Below are 25,411 nucleotides of genomic sequence, written 5' to 3'. Positions count from 1 at the left end.
GCGATTAACAGCCCTGCTGAAGATGCTGTCCTTAGGCGCTGCTGCCTAGAGTGGGATAGGAGACAGTGTTACTCTTCATGCAAGGATAGAAGTGTCAGATCACTTCCATAAAAATTCAAGACTCAGCCAGCTCAACAGCTGTTTCCTGCATTTAAGCAAAGTATCCCATTAAGTGTAGGAAAACAGGTGTGGGCATTTTGCATATTTCTGAGACAGACCATACAATTAAAAGCAAAAACAAACCACAGCTTAACTATTCTCCCACAAAATGAAAGGCAAATCCATGTACAAACAGGCAAACTCAATCTTACATTTCCAGGGTAGCTAGGTGCTAACTATCAATATAAAGCAGAAAATGTGAAACAATGAACAGAATGGGGTGGGGCAGAGTTGATTTCCTTTTGTTCCAGTATATCTGAAAGCTTTTCAAGGCAAAGTGACTCTGAAAGTGAAAAGAAAGCCCCTGTAAACAGACGTAAGGACATCAGAGCTGTCCTAAATCAAAGGGAGGTGCGCTGTCAGACACAAAGTGGAAAGTATGTAATCCAAAAGTAAGTCCAGGAGTGCTAAAACAAACAACAGCATCTTTCCAAATCACAGCAAGAGGGCATAGTCTCTTTGGCATGGAATCTTTGTTTTGTGAATATTTGGTTTTGGACAAGAGTCATAAAAGCTTGTGGTGAAGAAAAGGCAAGAACTAAGTCCAAATAAAAAACAAATACTCAATGATCACTTTCCTCATCTACCAGCACTGACGAGGAACATTCAGCCAAGAGTCAGGATATCACTTTGAGTTGTTTGTGACTTAACCATCTCCTGGGGCTGCCATGACCTGCAGCAGGTAACAAAGCCCAGCTCAGCATCTTGTCCTGATGCCTGACAGCAGACCACTGGTGCCTATCATATCACCTGCTTAAACACTTTTTCAAAAACACATTTGAAGTGTTGGCGAGAATGTGGAGACACTGAAACCCTGGTGGGAAGGCAAAATGAGGCAGCTGCTGTAGAAAGCAGTTTGGCAGTTTCTCAAAAAGTTAAATATAGAGTTACCATATGACCCAGCAATTCCACTCCTAGGTATGTACCCAAAAGAACTGGAAGCAATGACTCAAACAGGTAGTTGTATGCCAATGTTCATAGCAGCATTATTCACAATAACCAAAAGAGGGAAACAGCCGAGGTGCCCATCAACAGATGAATGGATAAACAAAATGTGGCATATACACAAAAATGAAATGAAATTCTGGTACATACTACTGCAGGGATGAATCTTGAAAACATTATGCTAAGTGACATAAGCCAGACACAAAAGGACAAATACTGCGTGATTCCACTTGCATGAGGTTCCTGAATAGGTCAGTGCACGAGGCAGAGAGTTGAAGTTACCAGGGGCTTGGAGGAGGGATAAGAGGGGGGCTATTGTTTATTGAGTACAGCTTTTGGGATAAGAAAATATTCTGAGGCTGGGTGCGGTGGCTCACGCCTGTAATCCCAGCACTTTGGAAGGCCGAGGCGGGCAGATCACGAGGTCAAGGGATCGAGACCATCCTGGCCAACATGGTAAAACCCCATCTCTACTAAAAATACAAAAAAAAATTAGCTGGGCATGGTGGCACATGCCTGTAGTCCCATCTACTCGGGAGGCTGAGAAAGGAGAATTGCTTGAACCCAGGAGGCAGAGGTTGCAGTGAGCTGAGATCATGCCACCACACTCCAGCCTGGGTGGCAGAGTGAGACTCCGTCTCAAAAAAAAATTCTGAAAATGGATCGTGGTGATAGCAGTGAATGTACTTAGGGCCACTGAATTATATAACATCATTAAAATGGTAAATGTTATGTTTATATATATTTTACCACAATAAAAAAAGAAAAAAACACACACTTGATGTTTTATTTCTCTAAAATGTTCTACTCTTTTTAAGAGCTGGATACTCTTTTAAAAGCTAGTTCCAGAAGAAGTCTGCTGAGGCAAGATGGTGCAAGTCTAGTGATTAGTAACTACGGAGATTTAGCCCAAGGATTCCCAAAGGGAGCATGGGACGCATGATTGTAATCAAGTTTGAGGTAGCAGTGGGGACAGGGATGGAACAGTGAGGAGGGTGCAAGATGGCTGCAAGGAATTTAGTGGAACATGTCTTTCTTCCAATGGTTGGGGAGGGAGAAGACACAAATATCACCCCAACCCGCCATATTTTTCTTGCAAATGGCCATAGTCATAAACATGCAGTGAAGGTCATAAGTGAGGCCTGTGCCCGGGTTCAAGTCCTGACTCCACCACTCACAAATTGTTTACCACAGGCAGGTCCCTCAACTATAAAATGGAGACGATGACATTAGTTCCCACCTTGTGTGAGTGTTGTGAGGACTAGAAGAAGGAGGTGGTGGACCCAGGATTCCAACTGTCTAGTGAGTAGCAATATGACTCCAGTACCATGAGTGAGGTCTCATGATCAAGAGGGGCTAAGATGTCTGAGCACAGAGCCCCAACACTGGCTGCACACCATGCATGGGCCTCAGGAGAGCCAGCACGGCCTTTATTTCTGCATCCACACCACTCAGCACAGTTCCTGGCTCATGGTGTGTACTCCAGAGAAGAATGTCTAAGGCTGGCCTGTTTGTCTTCAAGGAGTGCATGGTCTCACCGGGAAGAGCATAGACATGTAAACAGATAAACTACAGTAAAATATACTTAAGTGCCAAGCTGGAGAGATGATCAGAGTTCTATGAGAATCTAAAGAAACTTTGCTTTTCTTTTTTTTTCTGTCTTTTATTCTTCTGCCATGTATTAAGAAAGCAAGAAATGACTCCAAATGCCACAGGGCCGGCTATAAAAAGGCATTTTAAGATGGTACTTCTGTTACTGGGGCTGCCTCACAGCCGTTCAGAGATAAGCAATCTAGGGGCCCACTACTAAGAATTGAGTGAAATCTGGAAAGTAAACCAAAGGAGGGGGATTGGACTGGAAGCTAAGGATTCAGAGTGAGCTGACGAATGTGAACCTAATGGTACATAAAACGGTCATTCCAAGAAAACCTTAGATATTTATTGTTATTTTAAAAACATCATTCTGAAAAAAGTGACCTACAAAACTTCAGCACTGAAAGGGATCTTAGTGATCAAATAGGCCAGGGTTTCTTACTTCAGCACTATTGAGGTTTGGAGCTGAATTATTCTTCATTGTGGGAGCTGTCCTGTGCACTGCGGAAGGGTTAGCAGCATCCCTGGCCTCTATCCACAGATGCCAGCAGCACCCACCTCCCCCCTTCTCTGCCTTCACTGTAACAATCAAAATACCTCCAGCCATTGCCAAATGTATGGCGAGTGGGTGCAACATAGCCCCCAGTTGACACCTACTGACGTAGGGAAAAGGCCTTCTATCTAGAAAGGACATTGGAATCACCTTTAAGGTTTAAAAATAAATCCTGAAGTCCAGGCTGTCAGGTTGTGCCCCTGACCAATTAAACATGCAGGTGGGACTTAGGCATCATAATAGTTCAAACATGCCTCCCACAGCATGCCTCCCATGACTGCAATGTGCAGCCAGGGTGAGAAGCACTGATCCAGGGAGATATGGGAACTGATAGTGTTGACATGCTGGGTATTTTACCTACATTTTCTCATTTAAAGTTAATAGTTCTATGAAAGTGTAATTGTTTTCCTATTTTCCCTATGGGGAAACCAAATCTCAGAAAGGTTAAGGAACTTGTCCAAGAGCATCCCAGCTGGAAACAACAGCTCTGCAAAGACCAATTTCAATGGGCAGAGCTGGACTGTAAATGGAAGACAAGGCCAAGAACTGGAGACTAGATAAGAGCAAGAGCAGAGAAATGCCACTTAGATCACTGGATGCGGCCTGGGGCTGGGTAAGTAAGGTAAGGAGGCATAAACAGATCATCACACATTTATACTCCTAGAGAAATCATTCTCTGATTAGAATGAGGTCGGCACAGGAGACGTGCAGAAGACGCATGTCTACTTTTCTTTCTCTTTTTGTTCTTCTGGGAAGAGGCAACTACTCCAACAGTCAGTTGGATGCAAAAGCCGTAAGAACACACAACTGTAGCAGTTAAATCAGGTAGGCTTTTGATGTCTAAGAAGAAAGGTATACAGCTGGGCATGGTAGTGGGCTCTTACAGTCCTAGCCACTCGAGAGGCTGAGGCAGGAGAATGGTGTGAACCTGGGAGACAGAGCTGAGATCTCGCCACTGCACTCCAGCCTGGGTGACAGAGCAAGACTCCGTGAACAACTTGCTCCTGAATGACTACTAGGTAAACAACGAAATGAAGGCAGAAACAAAGATGTTCTCTGAAGCCAATGAGAACAAAGACACAATGTACCAGAATTTCTGGGACACATTTAAAGCAGTGTGTAGAGGGAAACTTATAGTACTAAATGCCCACAAGAGAAAGCAGGAAAGATCTAAAATCAACACCCTAACATCACAATTAAAAGAACTAGAGAAGCAAGAGCAAACATATTCAAAAGCTAGTAGAAGGCAAGAAATAACTAAGATCAAAGCAGAACTGAAGGAGACAAGACACAAAAAAAACCCTTCAAAAAATCAATGAATCCAGGAGCTGGTTTTTTGAAAAGACTGACAAAATTGATAGACCACTAGCAAGACTAATAAAGAAGAGAGAGAAGAATCAAATAGACACAATAAAAAAATGATAAAGGGGATATCACCACCGATCCCACAGAAATACAAACTACCATCAGAGAATACTATAAATACCTCTATGCAAATAAATTAGAAAATCTAGAAGAAATGGATAAATTCCTGGACATATACACCCTCCCAAGATTAAACCAGGAGGAAGTTAAATCCCTGAATAGACCAATAACCGGCTCAAAATTGAGGCAATAATTAATAGCCTACCAACCAAAAAAAGTCCAGGACCAGATGGATTCACAGCCGAATTCTACCAGAGGTACAAAGAGGGGCTGGTACCATTCCTTCTGATATTATTCCAATCAATAGAAAAAGAGAGAATCCTCCCTAACTCATTTTATGAGGCCAGCATCATCTGGATACCAAAGCCTGGCAGAGAGACAACAAAAAAAGAGAATTTTAGATCAATATCCCTGATGAATATCGATGCAAAAATCCTCAAAAAAATACTCACAAACCGAATCCAGCAGCACATCAAAAAGTTTATCCGCCAAGATCAAGTTGGCTTCATCCCTGGGATGCAAGGCTGGTTCATCATACGCAAATCAATAAACTTAATCCATCGCATAAACAGAACCAATGACAAAACCACATGATTATCCCAATAGATGCAGAAAAGGCCTTTGACGAAATTCAACTGCCCTTCATGCTAAAAACTCTCAATAAACTAGGTATTGATGGAATGTATCTCAAAATAATAAGAGCTATTTATGACAAACCCACAGCCAATATCATACTGAATGGGCAAAAACTGGAAGCATTTCCTTTGAAAACTGACACAAGACAGAGGTGCCCTCTCTCACCACTCCTATTCAACATAGTGCTGGAAATTCTAGCCAGGGCAATCAGGCAAGAGAAATAAATAAAGGGCATTCTCAATCAGGAAAAGAAGAAGTCAAACTGTCCCTGTTTGCAGATGACATGATTGTATATTTAGAAAACCCCATTGTCTCAGCCCCAAATCTCCTTAAGCTGATAAACAACTTCAGCAAAGTCTCAGGATACAATATCAAGGTGCGAAAATCACAAGCATTACTATACACCAATAACAGACAAACAGAGAGCTAAATCATGAGTGAACTCCCATTCACAATTGCTACAAAGAGAATAAAATATCTAGGAATCCAACTTACAAAGGATATGAAGGACCTCTTCAAGGAGAACTACAAACCACTGCTCAACAAAATAAAAGAGGCCACAAACAAATGGAAAAACATTCCTTGCTCATGGATAGAATCAATATTGTAAAAATGGCCATACTGCCCTAGGTAATTTATAGATTCAATGCCATCCCCATCAAGCTACCAATGACGTTTCACAGAATTGGAAAAAACTACTTTAAAGTTCATATGGAACCAAAAAAGAGCCCACATTGCCAAGACAATCCTAAGCAAAAAGAACAAAGCTGGAGGCATCATGCTACCTGACTTCAAACTATACTACAAGGCTGCAGTAACCAAAACAGCATGGTACTGGTACCAAAACAGATATACAGACCAATGGAACAGAACAGAGGTCTCAGAAATAACACCACACATCTACAACTATCTGATCTTTGACAAACCTAACAAAAATAAGAAATGGGGAAAGGATTCCCTATTTAATAAATGGTGCTGGGAAAATTGGCTAGCCATATGTAGAAAGCTGAAACTGGATCCCTTCCTTACATCTTATACAAAAATTAATTCAAGATGTACTCAAGACTTACATGTTAGACCTAAAACCATAAAAACCCTAGAAGAAAATCTAGGCAATACCATACAGGACATAGGCATGGGCAAGGACTTCATGACTAAAACACCTAAAGCAATGGCAACAAAATCCAAAATAGACAAATGAGGTCTAATTAAACAAAAGAGCTTCTGCACAGCAAAAGAAACTACCATTAGAGTGAAGAGCAACCTACAGAATGGGAGAAAATTTTTGCAATCTACCCATCTGACAAAGGGCTAATATCCAGAATCTACAAAGAACTTAAACAAATTTACAAGAAAAAATCAACCCCATCAAAAAGTGGGCAAAGGATATGAAAAGACATTTTTCAAAAGAAGCCATTTATGCAGGCAACACACACATGAAAAAATGCTCATCATCACTGGTCATCAGAGAAATGCAAATCAAAACCACAAAGAGACACCATCTCACACCCGTTGGAATGCCAATCATTAAAAAGTCAGGAAACAACAGGTGCTGGAGAGGATGTGGAGAAACAGGAACACTTTTACACTGTTGGTGGGACTGTAAACTAGTTCAACCATTGTGGAAGACAGTGAGGTGATTCCTCAAGGATCTAGAACTAGAAATACCATTTGACCTAGTGATCCCATTACTCGGTATATACCCGAAGGATTATAACTCATGCTACTATAAAGACACATGTACCCATATGTTTATTGCAGCACTATTAAAAATAGCAATTGGAACCAACCCAAATTTCCATCAGTGATAGACTGGATTAAGAAAATGTGGCATATATACACCATGGAATACTATGCAGCCATAAAAAAGGATGAATTCATGTCCTTTGTAGGGACATGGATGAAGCTGGAAACCATCATTCTGAGCAAACTATTGCCAGGATAGAAAACCAAACACTGCATGTTCTCACTCATAGGTGGGAATTGAACAATGAGAACACTTGGACACTGGGCAGGGAACATCAGACACCAGGGCCTGTTGTGGGGTAGTGAGATAGGGGAGGGATAGCATTAGGACAAATACCTAATGTAAATGAGGAGTTAATGGGTACAGCAAACCAACATGGCACGTGTATACATATGGAACAAACCTGCATGTTGTGCACATGTACCCTAGAACTTAAAGTATAATAATAAAAAAAATGTACACCTGAAGTGGCGTAATCCTGGAGGCTTCCTTGGCAGTGGAGCTGAAGAGAAGGCTGTTTCTTGTCATTGCAAGGAAATTGCAAGGAAAACTAAAGAGTTTTGTTAAGCAGTCACTGATACATATTAGAGCCTTGAGATAAAGCAGGGAAAATATGTATTAAAATATGTATTAAATATCATGCTAGGCAATTTGTGTTTATCCTACTGAACCCTCATATGCCTCTAAGAGAGAATGCTTTTGTATCTGTCTGCCTGTCTGTCCCGTGCCCACGCACACTCAGAGGAAGCCTGCCTGACCACAGCCTGGCAGCAGGCTCTGCTCCATTTGGAGAAAAGGAGTGTTGCAAAAACAGATGAAAGTAATTGTGGAGGAAAGCCACTGAATGCACCTAGAATAAGCAACTATCCATTATCTTTATAAATATAAACTGACAACTAAGGATTGATCATCAGACATTTAGAAGGAAACTAAACAAAACAAGGGCAAGTTTTAATAAAAATTCTTAAAAGTTAGTTATAGAAAGAAAAATCCTTATTTTAGTGAAAGGTATCTGTCAGAAAACCAACAGCCATAAAAAAATGGACAAAATTGTGTATACCTATGTAACAAACCTGCACGTTCTGCACATGTACCCCAGAACTTAAAGTATAACAAAAAAAAGATTAAAATTTTTCACTACAGAGTAACAGATAATTTAAGCAGAGTTGAAATGTAAGATAAAGGCTAATATTTTGGATAGATATCGCCAAAAAATGGTTATTACTAATTATGTATATGAGTTCTTAAAATCAATAAGAAAATTACAAGTGCAATTTAAAAATGTCAAAGTCATACAGTATAAAGAACAATAAAAATTAGTGGTCAGGAAAATGCAAATAAAAAAGATCTAGTAAGAATTAAGTACATTTGTAATTTTAGTTTTTTAAGGGTGTGAAGAAAGAGTTCTTTCATGTGCTTCTGGCGGGAGTGTAAATTGGTACAACGACTTTGGAGAGGAATTTTGCTTTATTTTCCAGAATTTTCAGTGTGCATTCCATTTGCCCTACAAATTCTCCTGCCAGGAGTCTATCCTACAGAACTATTTATATAAGTATGAAAAGATATACATATTAGGATATTCATGGAAGCAGTACTTGTTAGAGAATCTTTAAGTTTTCTTCTCCAAGAATTAGCTCAGTTTCTTCCAGAAATAACTTTTCCAGTTATTTATCTTGGGCATTATCTTTCATGCTATAGGCTTAAGAAAACGTCTAGTGATCCTTGGTTACCCATTCATGTTATTTCAGTTATCCATTGGCATTTAAGACAAAAGCAATGTGAAGGTTTCCTGAGAACCTTCTGCACCTTGTGAGAGTTTGTTAACAGGCTAAGTTCTACAGAGTCAGAGAGTGGGGTACCAGTCAGCAAGCTGCCCTTTCTCCAATTCCACAATGAAGACAGAAGTCTTGCAGCACCCACCTCTCATCCATGTCCTAGTTCCTTTCCGTATTTGGATGAGGAGGCAACGCCAGCATTCTGAACGTGTCTGCTGGGAGTGGGGGTGCCTGTTCCACAGACAGGTTTTTTCACTTCTTTCCCCATTTTCAGTCACATTCTCCCCTTCTCCCCTCCCTTTTACCTGCTGTCTTCCAGGCTCAGAGCCTCTTGGGGCTTCATCTCACAGGCCAGCCCCTCCTCATCCCAGACTCCCTCTGCACACCTGGGCTGTGATTTCCTCTGCTCTGTTAGTGAACATTCTCCCATCTGCTTTCTGTCTTCCAAAAACCTGTTAAAATCATTTGCTCACTGATGCCCCCACTCCAGTCTTCTTGGTTTTAGGTCACATTTTTCTAAAAATTAAATCCCTTTAGTATCATTTTGAAGGAATCTTTGGAGAAAGGGAAGAAAAGCTCATGTGCTCAGTTTGCCATCTTGAACCAAAATTCTAAAGTATTATTTGTAATGTTAGAAAACTAGAGGCAATCTAAACATCCCTCAGTAGGGAAGTACCTAAATTAATAATGCTACATCCATTGTACGGAATACTCTGCACTAAAAAAAATTAATAACTTAGCCTTATATGTATTAATATAAAAAGATACCCATGATATGACATTAAAATAAGGACACGAATTGCAAAAAGTATGTGTAGTAATATCAATTTTAGAAAATATCTATTTATTGGTACTTACAGAAAGGGCTGGAGAATACACAATGAACTGTGAACAGTGGTTATTTACTGTCAAGTAGTCTTTACACTTGAAGGCAGTAGCTCAAGTGTGAAGTTTGTATAAAGAGGGAATTTTACCTTTTTGCTCTATTTCATTTGTCTTGCTTGAAATTTTTACAGTGAACATGCAAAAAATATTAGAAATTAATTGTCATACAAATGTAAGACATCATAGTATTTAAAAGTCCAATGTTTCCCGTAAAGAAAGCTGTTCAATGAATAAATTAAAGCTTGCAAATTATAGGTGATCCATAATACTTGACTTTTTTCAATGCTGGCCATTATTGTTGTTTAAAACTTTTAGGAGAACATGCTTAAAAGTAAGCATACTGCCAGTTTATTTTTGAAAGCTTACAGATCTTTAAAAATTCCTTCCAAGTCTAAAACTCTATGACAGTCTAACATGTTGGCAGGTAGTACATGTCTTGTATAATCAATTTGTGCTTGGGTATGCTTTTATGTCTGATTTCTTAACTGTTGCATAATGACATTAGTAAACTGAACTGACTGAACTATGCCAAACTTTGATATTTCAGCTAAAATAATTTTGCAATATCTTTTATTAAGAAAAAGGCAAGTAATACAAAATGTCAATCATTTAAATAAACATTTTTTCCCCCAAATGGCAGAGTTCAGAATAATTCACATACAAAAGGAGAATTCATAGCTTACACTAGATATAGGAGTTCTAAAGTCTTTCCCATTAAAAAAAAATTTAGGACTCTAGAACTCATGAAACAGTCTATATTTTGGAGCATGTAAACAAATTCAAATAAACAGAAATTTGGAGCTCAAGTCTGCAGAGTTTCATTGGTTTACAACCACAAATAAGATGAATAAACATCTTATCTCCTGAAATATGTGCACCATTAAATGTTATGATTTCTCTAGCTTTGCTTGGAAAAAAGAGTAAGCATTGTAGTGAGTTGGCCTCTTCCCCCAGCTCTACATAGGCCACTCCTCCTATGAGTTATGGCTGGGAAGGGGCCAGACCCAAGGCCTTCAGAATCTGAGTCTAGTAGGCTAGACCTTGATGGTCAAACTAAATTAAGCCAGAAACTCAGAGTTAAGTTTAATGTACCATCACTATAAACGTATCAGCCAATGTTTCTGGAATACATACCTCCTTTTTCTATTTAGTTTTTAAGTTTTAAATTTCAATTTTCATATCTTAACTCTATAATTATACCTTTAGCAAGTTTTAGTAAGTCTAAAGCTTTTTGAAATAAGCAAAGTATTAATAAATAATGTCCAGTGTTAAAGATCAGAACGACACGTATGTGAAAATGCTTTGGAGATTAAAGTATTACATATGTGTGGTATGACTACTATTATGAACTAAGTGAGAAGTCTAGGGTGGGAGGAGGGAGAGGATCAGGAAAAATAGGGGTACTGGGTTTAATACCTGGGTGATGAAATAATCTGTACAACAAACCCCCATAACACAAGTTTAACTATGTAACAAACCTACATTTGTACCCTTAACTTAAAAGTTAAAAAAAAAAGAGAATCCTAGGGATGCTCATTTAAATATTGAGGGCTTTAAAAATCATTTAAAATGAGTTGATTCAAAAAGAATAAAATACTGAGGAATACAGCTAACCAGGGAGGTGAAAGATATCTGAAACTTTAATTCAAAACACCACTCAAAGAAATCAGAGATGACATAAACAAATGGAAAAACATTCCATGCTCATGGATAGGAAGAATCAATATCATTAAAATGGCCATACTGCCTAAAGCAATTTACAGATTCAATGTTATTCCTACCAAACTCCCAATGAAATTCTTCACAGAACTAGAAAAAACTATTTTAAAATTCATATGGAACAAAAAAAGAGCCCCAAAGGCCAAGGCAATCCTAAGCAAAAAGAACAAGGCTGGAAGCATCATGTTACCTGACTTTAAACTATATTACAGGGCTACAGTAATCAAAACAGAGTGGTACTGGTACAAAAACAGACACATAGACCAGTGGAACAGAATAGAGAAATAAGGCCCAGAAATAAGGCCACACACCTACCACTATCTGGTCTTCAACAAAGCTGACAAAAACAAGCAATGGGGAAAGGACTACCTCTTCAATAAATGATGCTGGGAGAACTGGCTAGCCATATGGAGAAGATTGAAACTGGACCCCTTGCTTACACCATATATAAAAATCAACTCAAGATGGATTAAAGACTTAAATGTAAAACCCAAAACTATAAAACCCTAGAGGACAACCTAGGTAACACCATTCTGGACACAGGAACTAGCAAAGATTTCATGCTGAAGATGCTAAAAGCAATTGAAACAAAAGCTAAAATTGACAAATGGGATCTAATTAAACTTAAGAGCATCTGCACAGCAAAAGAAACTATCTACAGAGTAAACAGATACCCTACAGAATGAGAGAAAATATTTGCAAACTATACATCAGACAAAGGTCTCATATCCAGCATCTATAGGGAACTTTCACAAATTTACAAGAAAAAAAAAAACCATTAAAAAGTGGGCAAAAGACATGAACAGAAGACATACTTTTCAAAAGATGACATATGTATGGCCAACAAGCATATGCAAAAAAGCTCAATATCACTGATCATTAGAGAAATGCAAATCAAAACCACAATGAGATACCATCTTACACCAGTCAGAATAATGGCTATTAATAAAAAGTCAAAAAAGAACAGATGCTGGCGAGGTCATGGAGAAAAGGGAACACTTATACACTGTTGCTGGAAGTGTAAATACTTTCCAATCATGGTGGAAAGTAGTGTGGTGATTCCTCAAAGAGCTAAAAACAGAACTACCATTCAACCCAGCAATCCCTCACTGGGTATATACCCAAAGGATGTAAATCATCCTACCATAAAGACACAAGCATGCATATGTTCACTGCAGCACTATTCGTGATAGCAAAGACATGGAATCAACCTAAATGCCCAACAATGACAGATCAGAGAAAGAAAATGTGGTATCTATATACCATGGAACCCTATGCAGTCATAGAAAAGAATAAGACAATGTCCTTTGCAGGAACATGGGTGAAGCTGGAGATCATTATACTTAGAAAACCACACAGGAACAGAAAACCAAATACCACATGTTATCACTTACAAGTGGGAGCTAAATGATGAGAAGACATGGACACACAGAGAGAAACAACAGACACTAGGGTCTACTTGAGGGTGGGAGGAGGAAGAGGATCAGAAAAAATAACTATTGGGTACTAGGCTTAGTACCTGGAGATACAATCTGTACAAAAAACCTCTGTGACATGAGTTTACCTATATAAAAATCTGTACATGTACCCCTGAAGCTAAAATAAAAGTAAAAAATAAGATTAAATGAGGTGATTGAATCATCATCTTCAGCATTAATAATACAGGTCTGCCTTTTTCATAGAAATCTATTTTCTATTGTTACTGGGGAATCTGTCATTTAAAAAAAATACCAAATATTTCACAGGGAAAGTTTTATTTGCATTACAAATAACTAAAGGTAATTCTGGAAACAACAGGAAACTAAAAAAAAATATTGTAATCCTAGCACTTTGGGAGGCTGAGGCGGGTGGATCACGAGATCAAGAGATCAAGACCATCCTGGCTAACATGGTGAAACCCCGTCTCTACTAAAAATACAAAAAATTAGCCAGGCGTGGTGGCGGGCACCTGTAGTCCCAGCTACTCAGGAGGCTGAGGCAGGAAAGTGGCACGAACCTGGGAGGTGGAGCTTGCAGTAAGCTGAGATCGCACCACTGTACTCCAGGCTGGGCGACAGAGCAAGACTCCGTCTCAAAAACAAAAAAAGTTCTGAAATCTTGAAAGCAATGATACAAACATGAAGTGTTCATTTCCTTTATATTGCTTATTTTGCAGACCAAACTTATGCAAATAGCTGAGTAAATTTTGTGTATCGAATCAAGTTTTATAGAAAATACTGTTTTCATAGCCAGAATTCACAAGGTAAGAAAACCAGAACCTTCATTGTTACCTAGAAAATTGTGGAGAAACCTACCACATATCTCTTTGGAAAAGGTTTCAGTGTTTGACAACGTACAGTGTAAAAAATAGCTGTCAAAGAGTTCAGAATAGCTAGATATACCTGGTAATGGTTTCTATATGATCTCAAGCAATCTCATGTATATTTACTTTTAAAATATACAGACTTCACAGAGCAGGAATAGTGGGTTTGGTAAAGAGAACACCTGTGAAGAGAAAAGGGCCATAACCAATGTACACTTTAAAAGGGTGAATTTTATGGCATGTGAATTATAGATCAATTTTTTAAAAAGAGGAGAATATACAAAGCACCCCAGGTGATGTAAGTGCTATAGAAGGAATCTCTGTTCGTCACCTCTGGAATCTGCTTTCACTAGAGCCTGCTCTTTTGTTTCTGCTCTCTCTCCTTTGCACACAGGACCTCCTCATGTAATACTGCCATGGATGCTACCAATTTCATGTGCACCCCACTGATCTCTGGGCACAGGAAGTTGAACTTGACTTTTCGAATCACCTCTCCATTGACTTTTTTCTTTTCTTTCTTTTTTTTTTTTTTTTTGAGATAGTGTCTTGCTCTATTGCCCAGGCTGGAGTGCAGGGGCACGATTACAACTCACTGCAGCCTTGACCTCTTGGGCCCAAGTGATCCTCATGCCTAAGCCTCCCAAGTAGCTAGGACTATAGGCATGTGTCACCGCATCTGGTTGATTTTTAATTTTTTTTGTAGAGATGTGGTCTCACTTGATGTTACGCAGGCTGGTTGCGAACTCTTGACTTCAAGCAGTCCTCCCGCCTTGGCCTCCCATAGTGCTGGGATTACAGACATGAACCACCCTGCCTGCCCCTCACTGACTCTTGGTACTTCCATTTTCCCTCTGCCTTCCCTTCATCTATTTTAGGGAAAGAGGAAATGTTTATTCCACAATTTTGATGGAATCAAAACTGACAATCTCTCTGAGACAAAAGAAAGGGAATGAACATTTTTCAACTGCCTAATAGGTGTCAGGGGCTCTGCTGAGTCTTAAATATCTGCTATCCTATTGAATCGCATGACTACTTATAAGGTGAAGATTCTTATTCCCATACTCCAGATGAAAACAACAAGGCTTTGAGAGCTTCCTCCATTCAGACATCCAGTGGATATTCACCCAGCTGTCTATTTTTTCTTCAGGGGGCACAGCTTGAAAACTGCTTACAGAACAGAACTAACTATAGCCAAGGAAAACGTACTAAAAGCAACACAAAACTAACAAAAGTGGCATTGTTTGCCAGTACATTTGAACACAATCACTCTTCAAATAATCCCCAGAAGAACATTTCCCGTTCTAGGAGGCATGATGTTTATGGAGATGTGATCTCATAGCAGTACAAAAGAAAGGAGGAAACACACAAACACTATTTTTCACTATTAAAAAGAATATACAAAGCACTCACTGGGAAACTAGGTTTTCTGCCACTCTAGTGGCTCCTGGGTTTGCCGGAACAAATTGAGCAGTTTTTCTTTGATTGGGTTTGTCTCAGAGTCCCATCTGCCATCCCTTTCTCCTCCCCCCAATAAAACCAAGTTCGTTTTGGCTGCATTTGACTAGCTGGGGAAGGAAGAGCTGCAGAATATGGAGCTCCTGGGTCTGGAGTTAACTTCTGGGTGATCGTGATATTTGAAAGTTGCAGACATAATAGTCTTTAAACTGCTGCAGCCATTGACTGCTGCATGGCCAGTGGCACACCAGAGGAACTCAGGTTCCGAGGCTGCCCATGGATATCATCTCTTGACAGGCTACCACACCTGGAGCTAGACTGCCTGGGTCTCAACCTCACCTCCACCTCGTTATGGCACGGTGACCTTGGCAAAGTACATAATCTCTCTGTGCCTGCTTTCTTATATGTAAAATGGGGATGGGAATAGCTTCTTTTCCCTGTTGAGATAATTCAAAGATTGAATGCATGTAAAGCATTAAGAATAGTGCCTGACGCATAGTTTGTGTTAGGTAGGTAAGTTCCTGTTCAATAAATAATTAAAAGATAAAAATGAATATTGCCATTCATTAAGTAGCTTAAACAAATGGCTCCCTTATATTATTTTGTTAACTGATTTGTACATGCTTATATGTATTAGAAATTCGTAAAAAGTAATTTGTTCAAGACCAGGCGTGGTGGCTCATGCCTGTAATCCCAGCACTTTGGGAGGTCGAGGCGGGCAGACCACTTGAGGCCAGGGGTTCAAGACCAGCTTGGCCAACATGGTGAAACCCCATTTCTACTAAAAATACAAAAATTAGCTGGGCGTGGTGGTGCATGCCTGTGGTCCCAGCTATTCAGGAGGCTGAGGCAGGAGAATCACTTGAACCTGGGAGGCGGAGGCTGCAGTGAGCTGAGATCGCACCACTGCACTCGAGCCTGGGTGACAGGGCGAGAGTCTGTCTCAAAAAAAAAAAGAGTAATTTGGTCTACCGGTTTGTGGTTTTTATCAGATAGAATGCAAATAGCTCAAAAGTCCAGAAGGAAGTATCAATAAAGATCTTTTTACAAAAATGGGTTAAAAATGGCCTCTCAATATTGATATTGCCCAAAATGATTGCTGGAAGATTCCACAGCTTTTCAGAAGACATGCACACTACTATGTATAGGTCTGCTGTCCCAGGCAGATGAGGCAGAAAGAGGAGAAAAATGGCTTTTGCTTTAGACCTCCAGGGAGTGAAGGCATAGACAGGATCAATTGTCCCTGGCCACCTCAAATCCCAACAGAACAAACACTGGCTGGTCTCCGCACTTTGCAAAGAGCTTCTCCCATCTTAGAGCAATGGTTTGGGCTGTTATCCACTTTATAACCATGTTTCTCTTGGGAGAAGCAAAGGCTGGTTTAAATGTATAGATATTAAATATTTATCTGCAAGAAGGACTGTTTTTTTTTTTTTTTTTTAACGTTCTCCACCCAAGCTTCTCATTTCAAGGCGCAGGCCAGGCGGTACTTTGGCATTCCCCAGGGACACTGTCTGCATGCCCCAGGACTCTCGGACACTGCTGTGTCTATCTCACAGTTCTGAAGGAATACATCATCTGGCAGGGACAGATGGCTTTCTCTGGAAAAAGATCGAGCTTACCCAAATAGTTGTTGCTCTTGTACATCTCCGTGATGTTGATTTTTGTGGCTCCCTGGGGAATCTCCACGACGCGGTGGTAGCCCAGGCTGGTGAGGGCGTGCTTAAACACGCCCGACACAACCTGACAGCCCGTGTTGTCTCCTCCACACACCCCACATTTGTCCACGACTTTGTCGGAGCCTAGGTAGTCATCACAGCCAATGCTCTGCAAATAGGCAGAAAACAAAAGACTCTTACAGTATGTATCAGGAGCAGGCAGGAGGAAGGAGGGGAAAAGATCTCTAGGCAAGAAACTTCTTTTCCAGCTATTTATGAAATGTCCATTCTAGGAGTGGGGTGGGAGCCACAGACAGTAAACCAGATAAGTAAATAAAGAACAGAGTTTATCTGGTGGTGGTAAATGATCAGGAGAAAAATAACACTGGGGAAAAGACTAGGGAAGATGTAGGGTGCTAGAAATTTACTTAAACATGTTGTACAGTGAAGTTGTTTTACAAATCTCCGTTGGACTCTGGGAGGGGAGAAGATGGTCTGTGCTGGAATTTTTATACAAAGAATCTCTCTGGAATCATGACAAGCACCGCACCTGAAACTGGGGTTTGCCCCCAAGTCTTCTCATATATGCTACACTTAGCAAAGTATCACCAAAAGTAGTGTTCCCCAGACCAGTTTCTTAGGAAATTGAATTGTTTGGGAGCTGAAACTCTACTGGTAACTGTGGCTCTAGAGGCCTGAGAAACAGGACTTTTTCTTGTTACCCCAGAGCACTTTTCCCAGAGCAGAAGGACGAAGGCAAGCAAGAGCCAGAAACATCAACAAATGGGATCATAACCTGCTAAATCACAGAGTGCTGTTTGTGGAGCCGGTCTCATCACTGTATAAAGGAATTCTGACTTTCCTGAATTCCCTCCCCCCACAAAAGGAATCTTCCCATTACGCATTCTAGGATCTTTTTGCTTTATCTCTCCCTCCTCATTCATGTTTCTGTTGGGACCATTTTATGTTGCATACAAAAATTAAACTTTGGGCCAGACATGGTGGCTCATGTCTATAATCTCAGCACTTTAGGAGGCTGAGGCAAGAGGACTGCTTGAGCTCAGGACTTTGAGACTAGCCTGGGCAACACAGTGAGATCTAGTCTCTACAAAAAATGAAAAATTAACCAGGTATGAGGGCACACACCTGTAGTCCCAGCTACTCAGGAGGCTGAGGTGGGAGGATCACTTGAGGCCAGGAGTATGAGGTTACAGTGAGCTATGACTGCATCATTGTACTCCAGCCTGGGCAACAGAGCAGGCCTTATTTTTAAAAACCAAAAATTAAACTTTGGAACAAAATGGAATGATCTTCACAAACTCTTTTTCCACTTCTGCAGCTTTCCACTCCTGACCTCATAGGGCTCAGGATCATGTTTCCCGAATCTAACATTGGGACTCATGTTCTGAACAAAGAATTCTGTCACTTTTCCATGAGCAGATGGAATTGAGTAGATTATGGTTTGGACAATGAAATGTTGTGAGTACAGGATTATTCACTGGGTCATGAGGATATGGAAAGATACTTGAAATCAGAATGGTATTCTAATTCTTGAGACACATGTTCTCCAAATCACAGGCTTGTCTCTTTCTTGCATTCTAACTGCAATAATTAGAACACACCTCAAAGGCAAAGTGATCAGCAACCAGTCAAAGTCCACTTTAGATTTTGTTATGCAACCCTGGGTCTCTTCATGTAGGTCCTATAGGTCAAATCCTGTGGGCAGAGTCCAGTCCAAAGGTGCTCATTCCTTCCCCTCTAGCTGCATGCCTGATTGAAACCTTTCTGCAGGCACTGCCCTTCTGCATTATTGCTTCCATATTCCCAAGCGCACATTGACCCGTCAATAATGACTGGTCTCTCTTCACAAATAGCGTCTCTGGAAAACATTACCTCTGACAGTAATAGGACATCATCTCAATATGTTCATCCACATCCAATTAGCCTTTCCAAATGCCATGTTTGCTATGTATTTCTCCTCCCTCAAATCCTTCTCACCCTGCCCCATGCACATTTTAGCAGAAAAAATAAGGAGTATGTTTTCCATGCATGATATCCATAGCTCCACCCCCCTTGAATTCTCCCTTGCTTTGAAACAAAAAAAAAATGTCACCAGCAACAGGGGTTTTGAATAGTAGAACCCATGTTATCAAGGCAAGATTCCAACTGAATCAAGGAGATGCCTCTGACTTCATCAAGAGGGCAGGTGGACAGGAGAGGTGGTCAACACCCATTGCCTGCCTTGTCTAATGACATATCACACTCCCTCTCTTCCCAGCCTCCAGTCTGTTGCTGCTACCCCTGGACTCGACTTGTCCAGACTGAGCTCATTCTCATAGGGGTCCTTCTGTTAAAGGGAGCAATGTGTACACAGGTAGGAAAGAACACAGAATGACACGGCTGAAGTGCAAGCCTGCTGGGAGGGACAATACGAGGCTGGAGAGTTCAGCGGAATTTGTCAAGAATCTTGTTTGCCAGATTGAAGAATTAGCTTTTCATCCTATGGCATTAGCAACCCGCAGATGTCTGGACAAGGGGAGAGCCATGCTCAGACCTGCTTTTCGGTGATAGCAATGGCTGTGTGGAGCGGGCCTCACCTAGGGTGAGGACAACGAACCATCCAGTGAGTCTCTCTCCTATAACTAGGGTGTAGGAGATATTTCAAGAATGAATGAGAGTCGCCAAAGATGGGACAGACGTCACATGACTCCTCAGCCCCAGCCCAGTTAGAATGGAAGTATCACAAGGAAATTACACATGCATGGACAGCTTCAGATAACCACAGACACAGACAAAATGTCATTTCATCTTGTCAATCAGACGTTATATGAAAATGCTCTGCACAATTTGATGGACCCACCCCCACCAGATTTCCTGCACAGCATGGTTGCTCTAGATCAATCCAGACATGGGAAGGAAAAGCTGCAAGAGTTTTTCCTGGTAGATGTCCAAGTAGCCTGGAGATTGGTTTCAGTGAAGCATGTGGCTGCAAAAGGATGTGGCTCCAAGAACTAAAGATGACAGCCTGTTTCCCCGGAGCCATGATCAATAGCTTCCTTAGAACACACTAGGAGCACTCTTCAGTGGTCTAGTGGCTACCCAGGCCTCTAAGTGACTGAGTTCCCATGGAGTTACCAAATATCTCTCCTTTACTTCACAAAGCAAGAGGGACAACTCCAGAATGAGAACTAGGCAGACAACATATATTCAATACCTTAATATATAGCTGAGGCCAAGGGCAAATTACACACATGACAACTGTCCCTTCTCCTGCACAGGGCTGTTGTGAAGATCAGATGATGTAATGAGGGACGATTTGGACTGGATGTCTAGGAGGGCATGGCTGGGGAATGACCTCTGGACTAGGATCTGAATGATATGAAGGACCTGCCATGACAAGATTGAAACACGTAAAGATGTATTTCATCACTGATACTGTTGAGTGACTACACTGAAAAGGTTGCCCAGAAAATCCCAAGGTGAATCAGATACAGGTCCTGACTTTGGGAATCTGAGTCTAACAGGAGCAATCAGACATACACACAGAGAATCACAAGCTATCAGGCAACGAGGAACCCCTGCATGCTCTATGTCATGCTGGACAGGATCAAATCTCCTTTAGAAAGTCGATAATTAACAATTGGGTACATAGAGTCTGGAGGATGTTGCAATATCCCAGCCTGAATGAGGGGAATGGGGATGGTGTGAAGGGATTTGAGAGATGCTTACAATGCAAAATGAACAGGACTTTGTGACTGTCCTCATCCTCCTCCTTGCCATCTTCCTCAACATTATCATGTCTAACATTTATAGTCTTTAATATCTTCTAGGTCCTCTGAAACATACATGTTTTTCCATTTAATCCTAAAAAGCCATCTGTGAGATTGCTGAAATTTATAGGAAACTAAGACTTAGAAGAGAGGTTAGGTAACTTGCCCAAGGCTAAAATGCAAATAATAGGTAGAGCTGGGATTTAAACCCAGGCCCCAAACCAAAGGCCATGTTTTTAACCATTAGGTAAAAGTTTGGAGGTCAAAGGATCAGAGGTCGTGTTGAGGGTTCTAGCTTTGTTGAAGGAGTAGTGGCAGTGACCTAGGTGCAGAGGAACAAGTTCAAAGCATGGTTACCATGAAGACTGGAGAGAGCCTGGCCTAGAAGTGACTCTGACTTTCTCCTCTTGCAGGATTATGAGGGACCAACCCCATTATGTATCTCTCTTACACTGGCTCTTTTAACATTATACTTTACACACAGTGTGGGAACACATATTCCAGCCCATCTTCCTATTGCGTTACTTTCTTATTGTTATAATGTTTTATTTTGAAATAGTGTAAGACTCAGAAGAAGTTTAAAATGAGTGCAGAGAGTTTCAGTGGTCTTTTACCCAGCTTTCCCTAATGATAATATCTTGCATAAACAAAGCACTTTGTCAAAACTTTGTATGCCATTGACAGAAGTATAATACTATTAACTTAAGGATAGGCCTTGTTTGTATCTGTCATCTTTTAGATGCACTTTTTTTGATGTTTCACGAATTATTATCACATGTATAGATTACGTGCTATGACTTTCTTTAAAGCAGCTGATATTCTCCTCCAAGACACAGCCGTATAATCATTAGGTATAATCATTAGCTGATGTCATTTATCAGGAAAAACAGTTTGTAATAATGGAAAGAATGTTGGGCTGGGAACCAGAAAACCTGGGGTGCAGTCCTGGCCCAGTCCCTGGCTTGCTGTGTGATGCTGGATTGGTCACTTGTCTTTGAGGTAGGTGCTGAAAACATTTCCATCATCATCCAGATCTTCTTCCCAAGCACAGTGTTCAGAAACCAATCTGGCCTGAATTCTGGTTTGTGTATCAGGAGGCTGATCAATTGGTCACTGACAGGGAAGACTTCGTGCTGACCTATGCTTAGTCTCTTTCAGAGGCACCACTGCAGTGTCATCGGGGGTGCTTAGGGTGGGCAAGAGAATCTGCGTTCTTGTGCTGTCTGCCGCTGATGAGTGCTGTATCTTTGGACATTTTGATGAGTTGTTCTGAACCCTGGGATTTTTTTTCTGCCTGGATAGGGATGGAGCAGCTACCCCTTAGGACTGTTGGGAAAATCAAATGAGGGAAACACAGAAGGTACTTAGCAGAATGCTGCAATATGGTGGCTTCGCAGAAAATGCTGGGTTTTGTCATCATTGTCTTCATGTATTTGATTTTGTCTGAAGTCTATTCACTTTTAAGTAAATCCCATCATCATATAACCACCTGGACCCACCCCTACTTCTGTAACACTTTCTACTACTTCTGAGTCAGAAATATTCTCTTCTTCATTTGGTGAAATTCAGAAAACTTTGAACAGCAAAGAACAAAACAAAAATTACCAAGGTTCACCATAAAGTCAAGACACCTTGCACAGCTTCTATATTCTCACTGCTCAAACAGCACCCATTGAAAAAGGCCAGAAAGAACATCTACTCTCTGATCTACCTTTATTTTATGTTTCTTGCTCATCATGTACTGCAGTTCAAAATAGATATTTCTTGCTGTTACAAAGACCAGTGGATAACCATCAGATGTCCTTTGTATTTTTTCCAGTGATTTTTGTAACACGTTGTAGGAAAATTTTACACACTGCAAGCCATCACAGGAGAAATTGCTCAAGAATTACCCCCAATTGTGTGCCAAAATTAACCTGAATGAAATTTCCTGAGGGAAATGAGCAATCTGGATGACATATTTGGAGGTGAATTTCACAGGGAGGAGGCCTCTGTCCGTCACGGCAGGGTAGGCTGGTGCCAGGCATTCAGATAGTGGAGGTCCTGATTCCCTAATGGGAAGCAGATGTGTCTGTGTGTGCTCAATAAACATATGAGACAGGGTAACCTCAACTGTTTGGCTAGATGACCCCCACAGGTAAAACAACGTGCCTTAATAATCATGCTGGTAGAACAGTATGGGAGAATATTAAAATGATTAGTAGCTGACACCAATTTACTTATATTTACAGTGAGCTAATTCGTGGAAATGCATATGGATGCCAGAATGTTTACTCATGACATTCTGTTGAAAGAAATCCTTTGCATATGATAAATATCTTCCTGTTATTACTGTTAGGAATGTAGATCAATACCACCTTCCTGGAAAGCAATTTAGCAGTATAGACCGTTTGATCCAGTAAATTCTTCTTCTAGGAATTTATGCTAGGAAATAAGAAATCAGGCCAACAGTTTCTGCATGAAGGGCTCATCACAGTATTATTAATAAAAAATTGGAAACATCCTAAATGTTCAACATAAGGAAACAGTTAATCTATTCTGGGTGGATCTTTTTCCAGTTGTTATTCTCATTAAAATCTTCTAACACTTACGCCTGTAAAACTGACCTTCAACATAGTTCAGTAAATGTTTCCCGAGCCAACCTCAACTATGTGCCAATGCAGTGGTAGGCAGCAGAGACATGAAGGTAAAACAAACAAGGTTCCTATTTACAGTCTAAATCGGGGGTCAGCAAACTGTAGCTAGTAGGCCAAATCTGGCCCACAACCTGTTTTTATAAATAAAGATTTATTAGAACACAAACACTCCCCTTCGTTTAGTTATTGTCTACGGCTGCTTTTGTGCTGCAACAGCAGGTTGAGTAGTTGCAACACAAACAGTAAAGTCTACAAAGCCTAAAGTATTTAGATTTGGCCCTTTACAGAAAAAAAATTGCCAATCCCTGGTCTAAAATGAGAGTCAGACACAATCAAATCACTTCAATATTGTTTGTAAATGTCGAGAGGGAGATGGGCAGAGTCCTGTGCAGCCAAAACCAAGCTCAGGTAGACACTTCCAAATCTACCCGATTGCCCTCATCCTGTATCATATACATCCACTTGATTTGTTCCAAAGTGACTCAATTGTAAAACAGAAGACAGAGAGCTATCTTCCACAGTAGTCTTCAACTTTTTTAAGTAGAAAAAATGTACCTCAAAAATAAAATCTCATGTGGAAATCCAAAGCTCCACCACGTAAAATGAGAAAAGCAGAACTGCTTTGGTTGAAGGACTGTCAGGGTTTAGAAGCCTAGCTTTTCACCCTCCTGCCTGCTCTTCTTCTTCAAGGTGAGGGCTTCTCAACTCCAGCTCTACTGATGTTTTGGTCCTGAAAGGTCTTTCTTATGGGGGCTGCCTTATGCATTGTAGGATGTTTAGCAGCATCCCTGGCTTCCATCCACCAGATGCCAGGAGCATCCCTCTCAGTGTGACAAACAAAAATGTCTCCAAACATTGCCAAATGTTCCCCATGGAAACAAAATCACCCTCAGTTGAGAATCACTGCTCTTTATTCCAAAGCTCATGGGACACCTAGGAACACATGACAGATTCCCCAGAAAGCTTTAAAATGATGGCAATTCCATAGAAGCACATGAACAGCCTTTGTAAATGTCAGAGAAGCTAATAAGCAAAGAACACTTAATTATCCAATTTCCAAAAACAGTTCCTTACTGCTATCAAACCTTCTCGCGTTCTTTAAGAATGCCTCTTGGCTTAACTTCAGCATGAGTATGATTATGTATTGCAAAGAGCACAGTACCTAGGACAGAGTAGGTGTTTAGTAAGTGTCGAATGAAAGAGCAGCTGGTTGAGGAATCAAAAGATCAAAGTCACGGGACCAACTTGCTCTTCAAACTGGCTCATCTCTAAGGTCCCTTCTGGTGCCCCCAATTTTTTTTTTAAAGGAGGTACAGCTCTGATATGAAGCATCCTGCCATGTTTAAAGGGAGGGAAATTTGCTTTATATACACAAAATTAAATTGGAAACAGGAATCAATGGAGATCAAATTGACAATACCATTCATTTGAAGAGAAGAAATGGTCCATGGGATAAAAGGTATGTTGGCTTCCTAAACGAAAGCAATTGTAAAACGAGTGATCTGGTTTTAATCAAGCTTATGGTTGTCACTTTTCAGTACCTCATCCTAGTTTATAATAGGATAGCATCTTATCGAAGGACTCAGATGGAAGAAAATATTGGCGCTCTTGTAGGATAAAACTGGGTAAGAATCAACTGCAGCTATGTTTACAAATCTGAAGAAAGGAGTCCCGAGAGGTAAACATATCATATGCTGTAAGATAATTGCCACCTCCCGCAATTCCCACTAGGGTCATTGTTCTCTGGAGGGTGGCGATATCCCAAACTCTAAAATCCTAATGCTTTACTTTCATAATTTTCCTCCTCCATGGATTGAAATGGGGGAAGGAGGAGATAGGCCTGAAATAGCTTTTGACAGTGATAATTGCTCTATTATAAAAGTAAGGTAACCATATTTTTGTACAGAATACTAGAAACCTCTAAATTTTCACTTTACTTTTAATGTATAGAGCTGTATGGTGAATTGTGTTTAAAGAGATCATAATATGTCTGACCAGATTTTATTGTAATTTTTTAGTGTCCCAGGAGGGGCTGGCAGCAGGAAAAAACCACGTGGGATGGGTCTGTTAGAAGCTGCGGTTTGGGGCTGATAAGGGGTCAAGACTAGGAAGTTCCTTGCAGAACAGAGCAGAGAGACACTGCCTACACCCCA

General features: G+C 40.6%; 1 protein-coding gene across 2 annotated transcripts in view; it reads right to left on the bottom strand.

Moving 5' to 3' along the window:
* The window catches only part of THSD4 (thrombospondin type 1 domain containing 4), a 664,019-nt gene that overhangs the window by 106,397 nt on the left and 532,211 nt on the right, over positions 1–25,411 (bottom strand). For both annotated transcript variants that reach the window (XM_038010111.2, XM_008016049.3), the window contains one exon: positions 16,817–17,021. In XM_038010111.2, the coding sequence (XP_037866039.2) occupies positions 16,817–17,021 (205 nt within the window). The remainder of the gene's footprint in view (positions 1–16,816; positions 17,022–25,411) is intronic.

The sequence above is a fragment of the Chlorocebus sabaeus genome, chromosome 26 (assembly GCF_047675955.1).
Source record: "Chlorocebus sabaeus isolate Y175 chromosome 26, mChlSab1.0.hap1, whole genome shotgun sequence".
In the NCBI taxonomy this organism is placed as follows: domain Eukaryota; kingdom Metazoa; phylum Chordata; class Mammalia; order Primates; family Cercopithecidae; genus Chlorocebus; species Chlorocebus sabaeus.
This window is presented reverse-complemented; position numbering and strand designations above follow the sequence as displayed.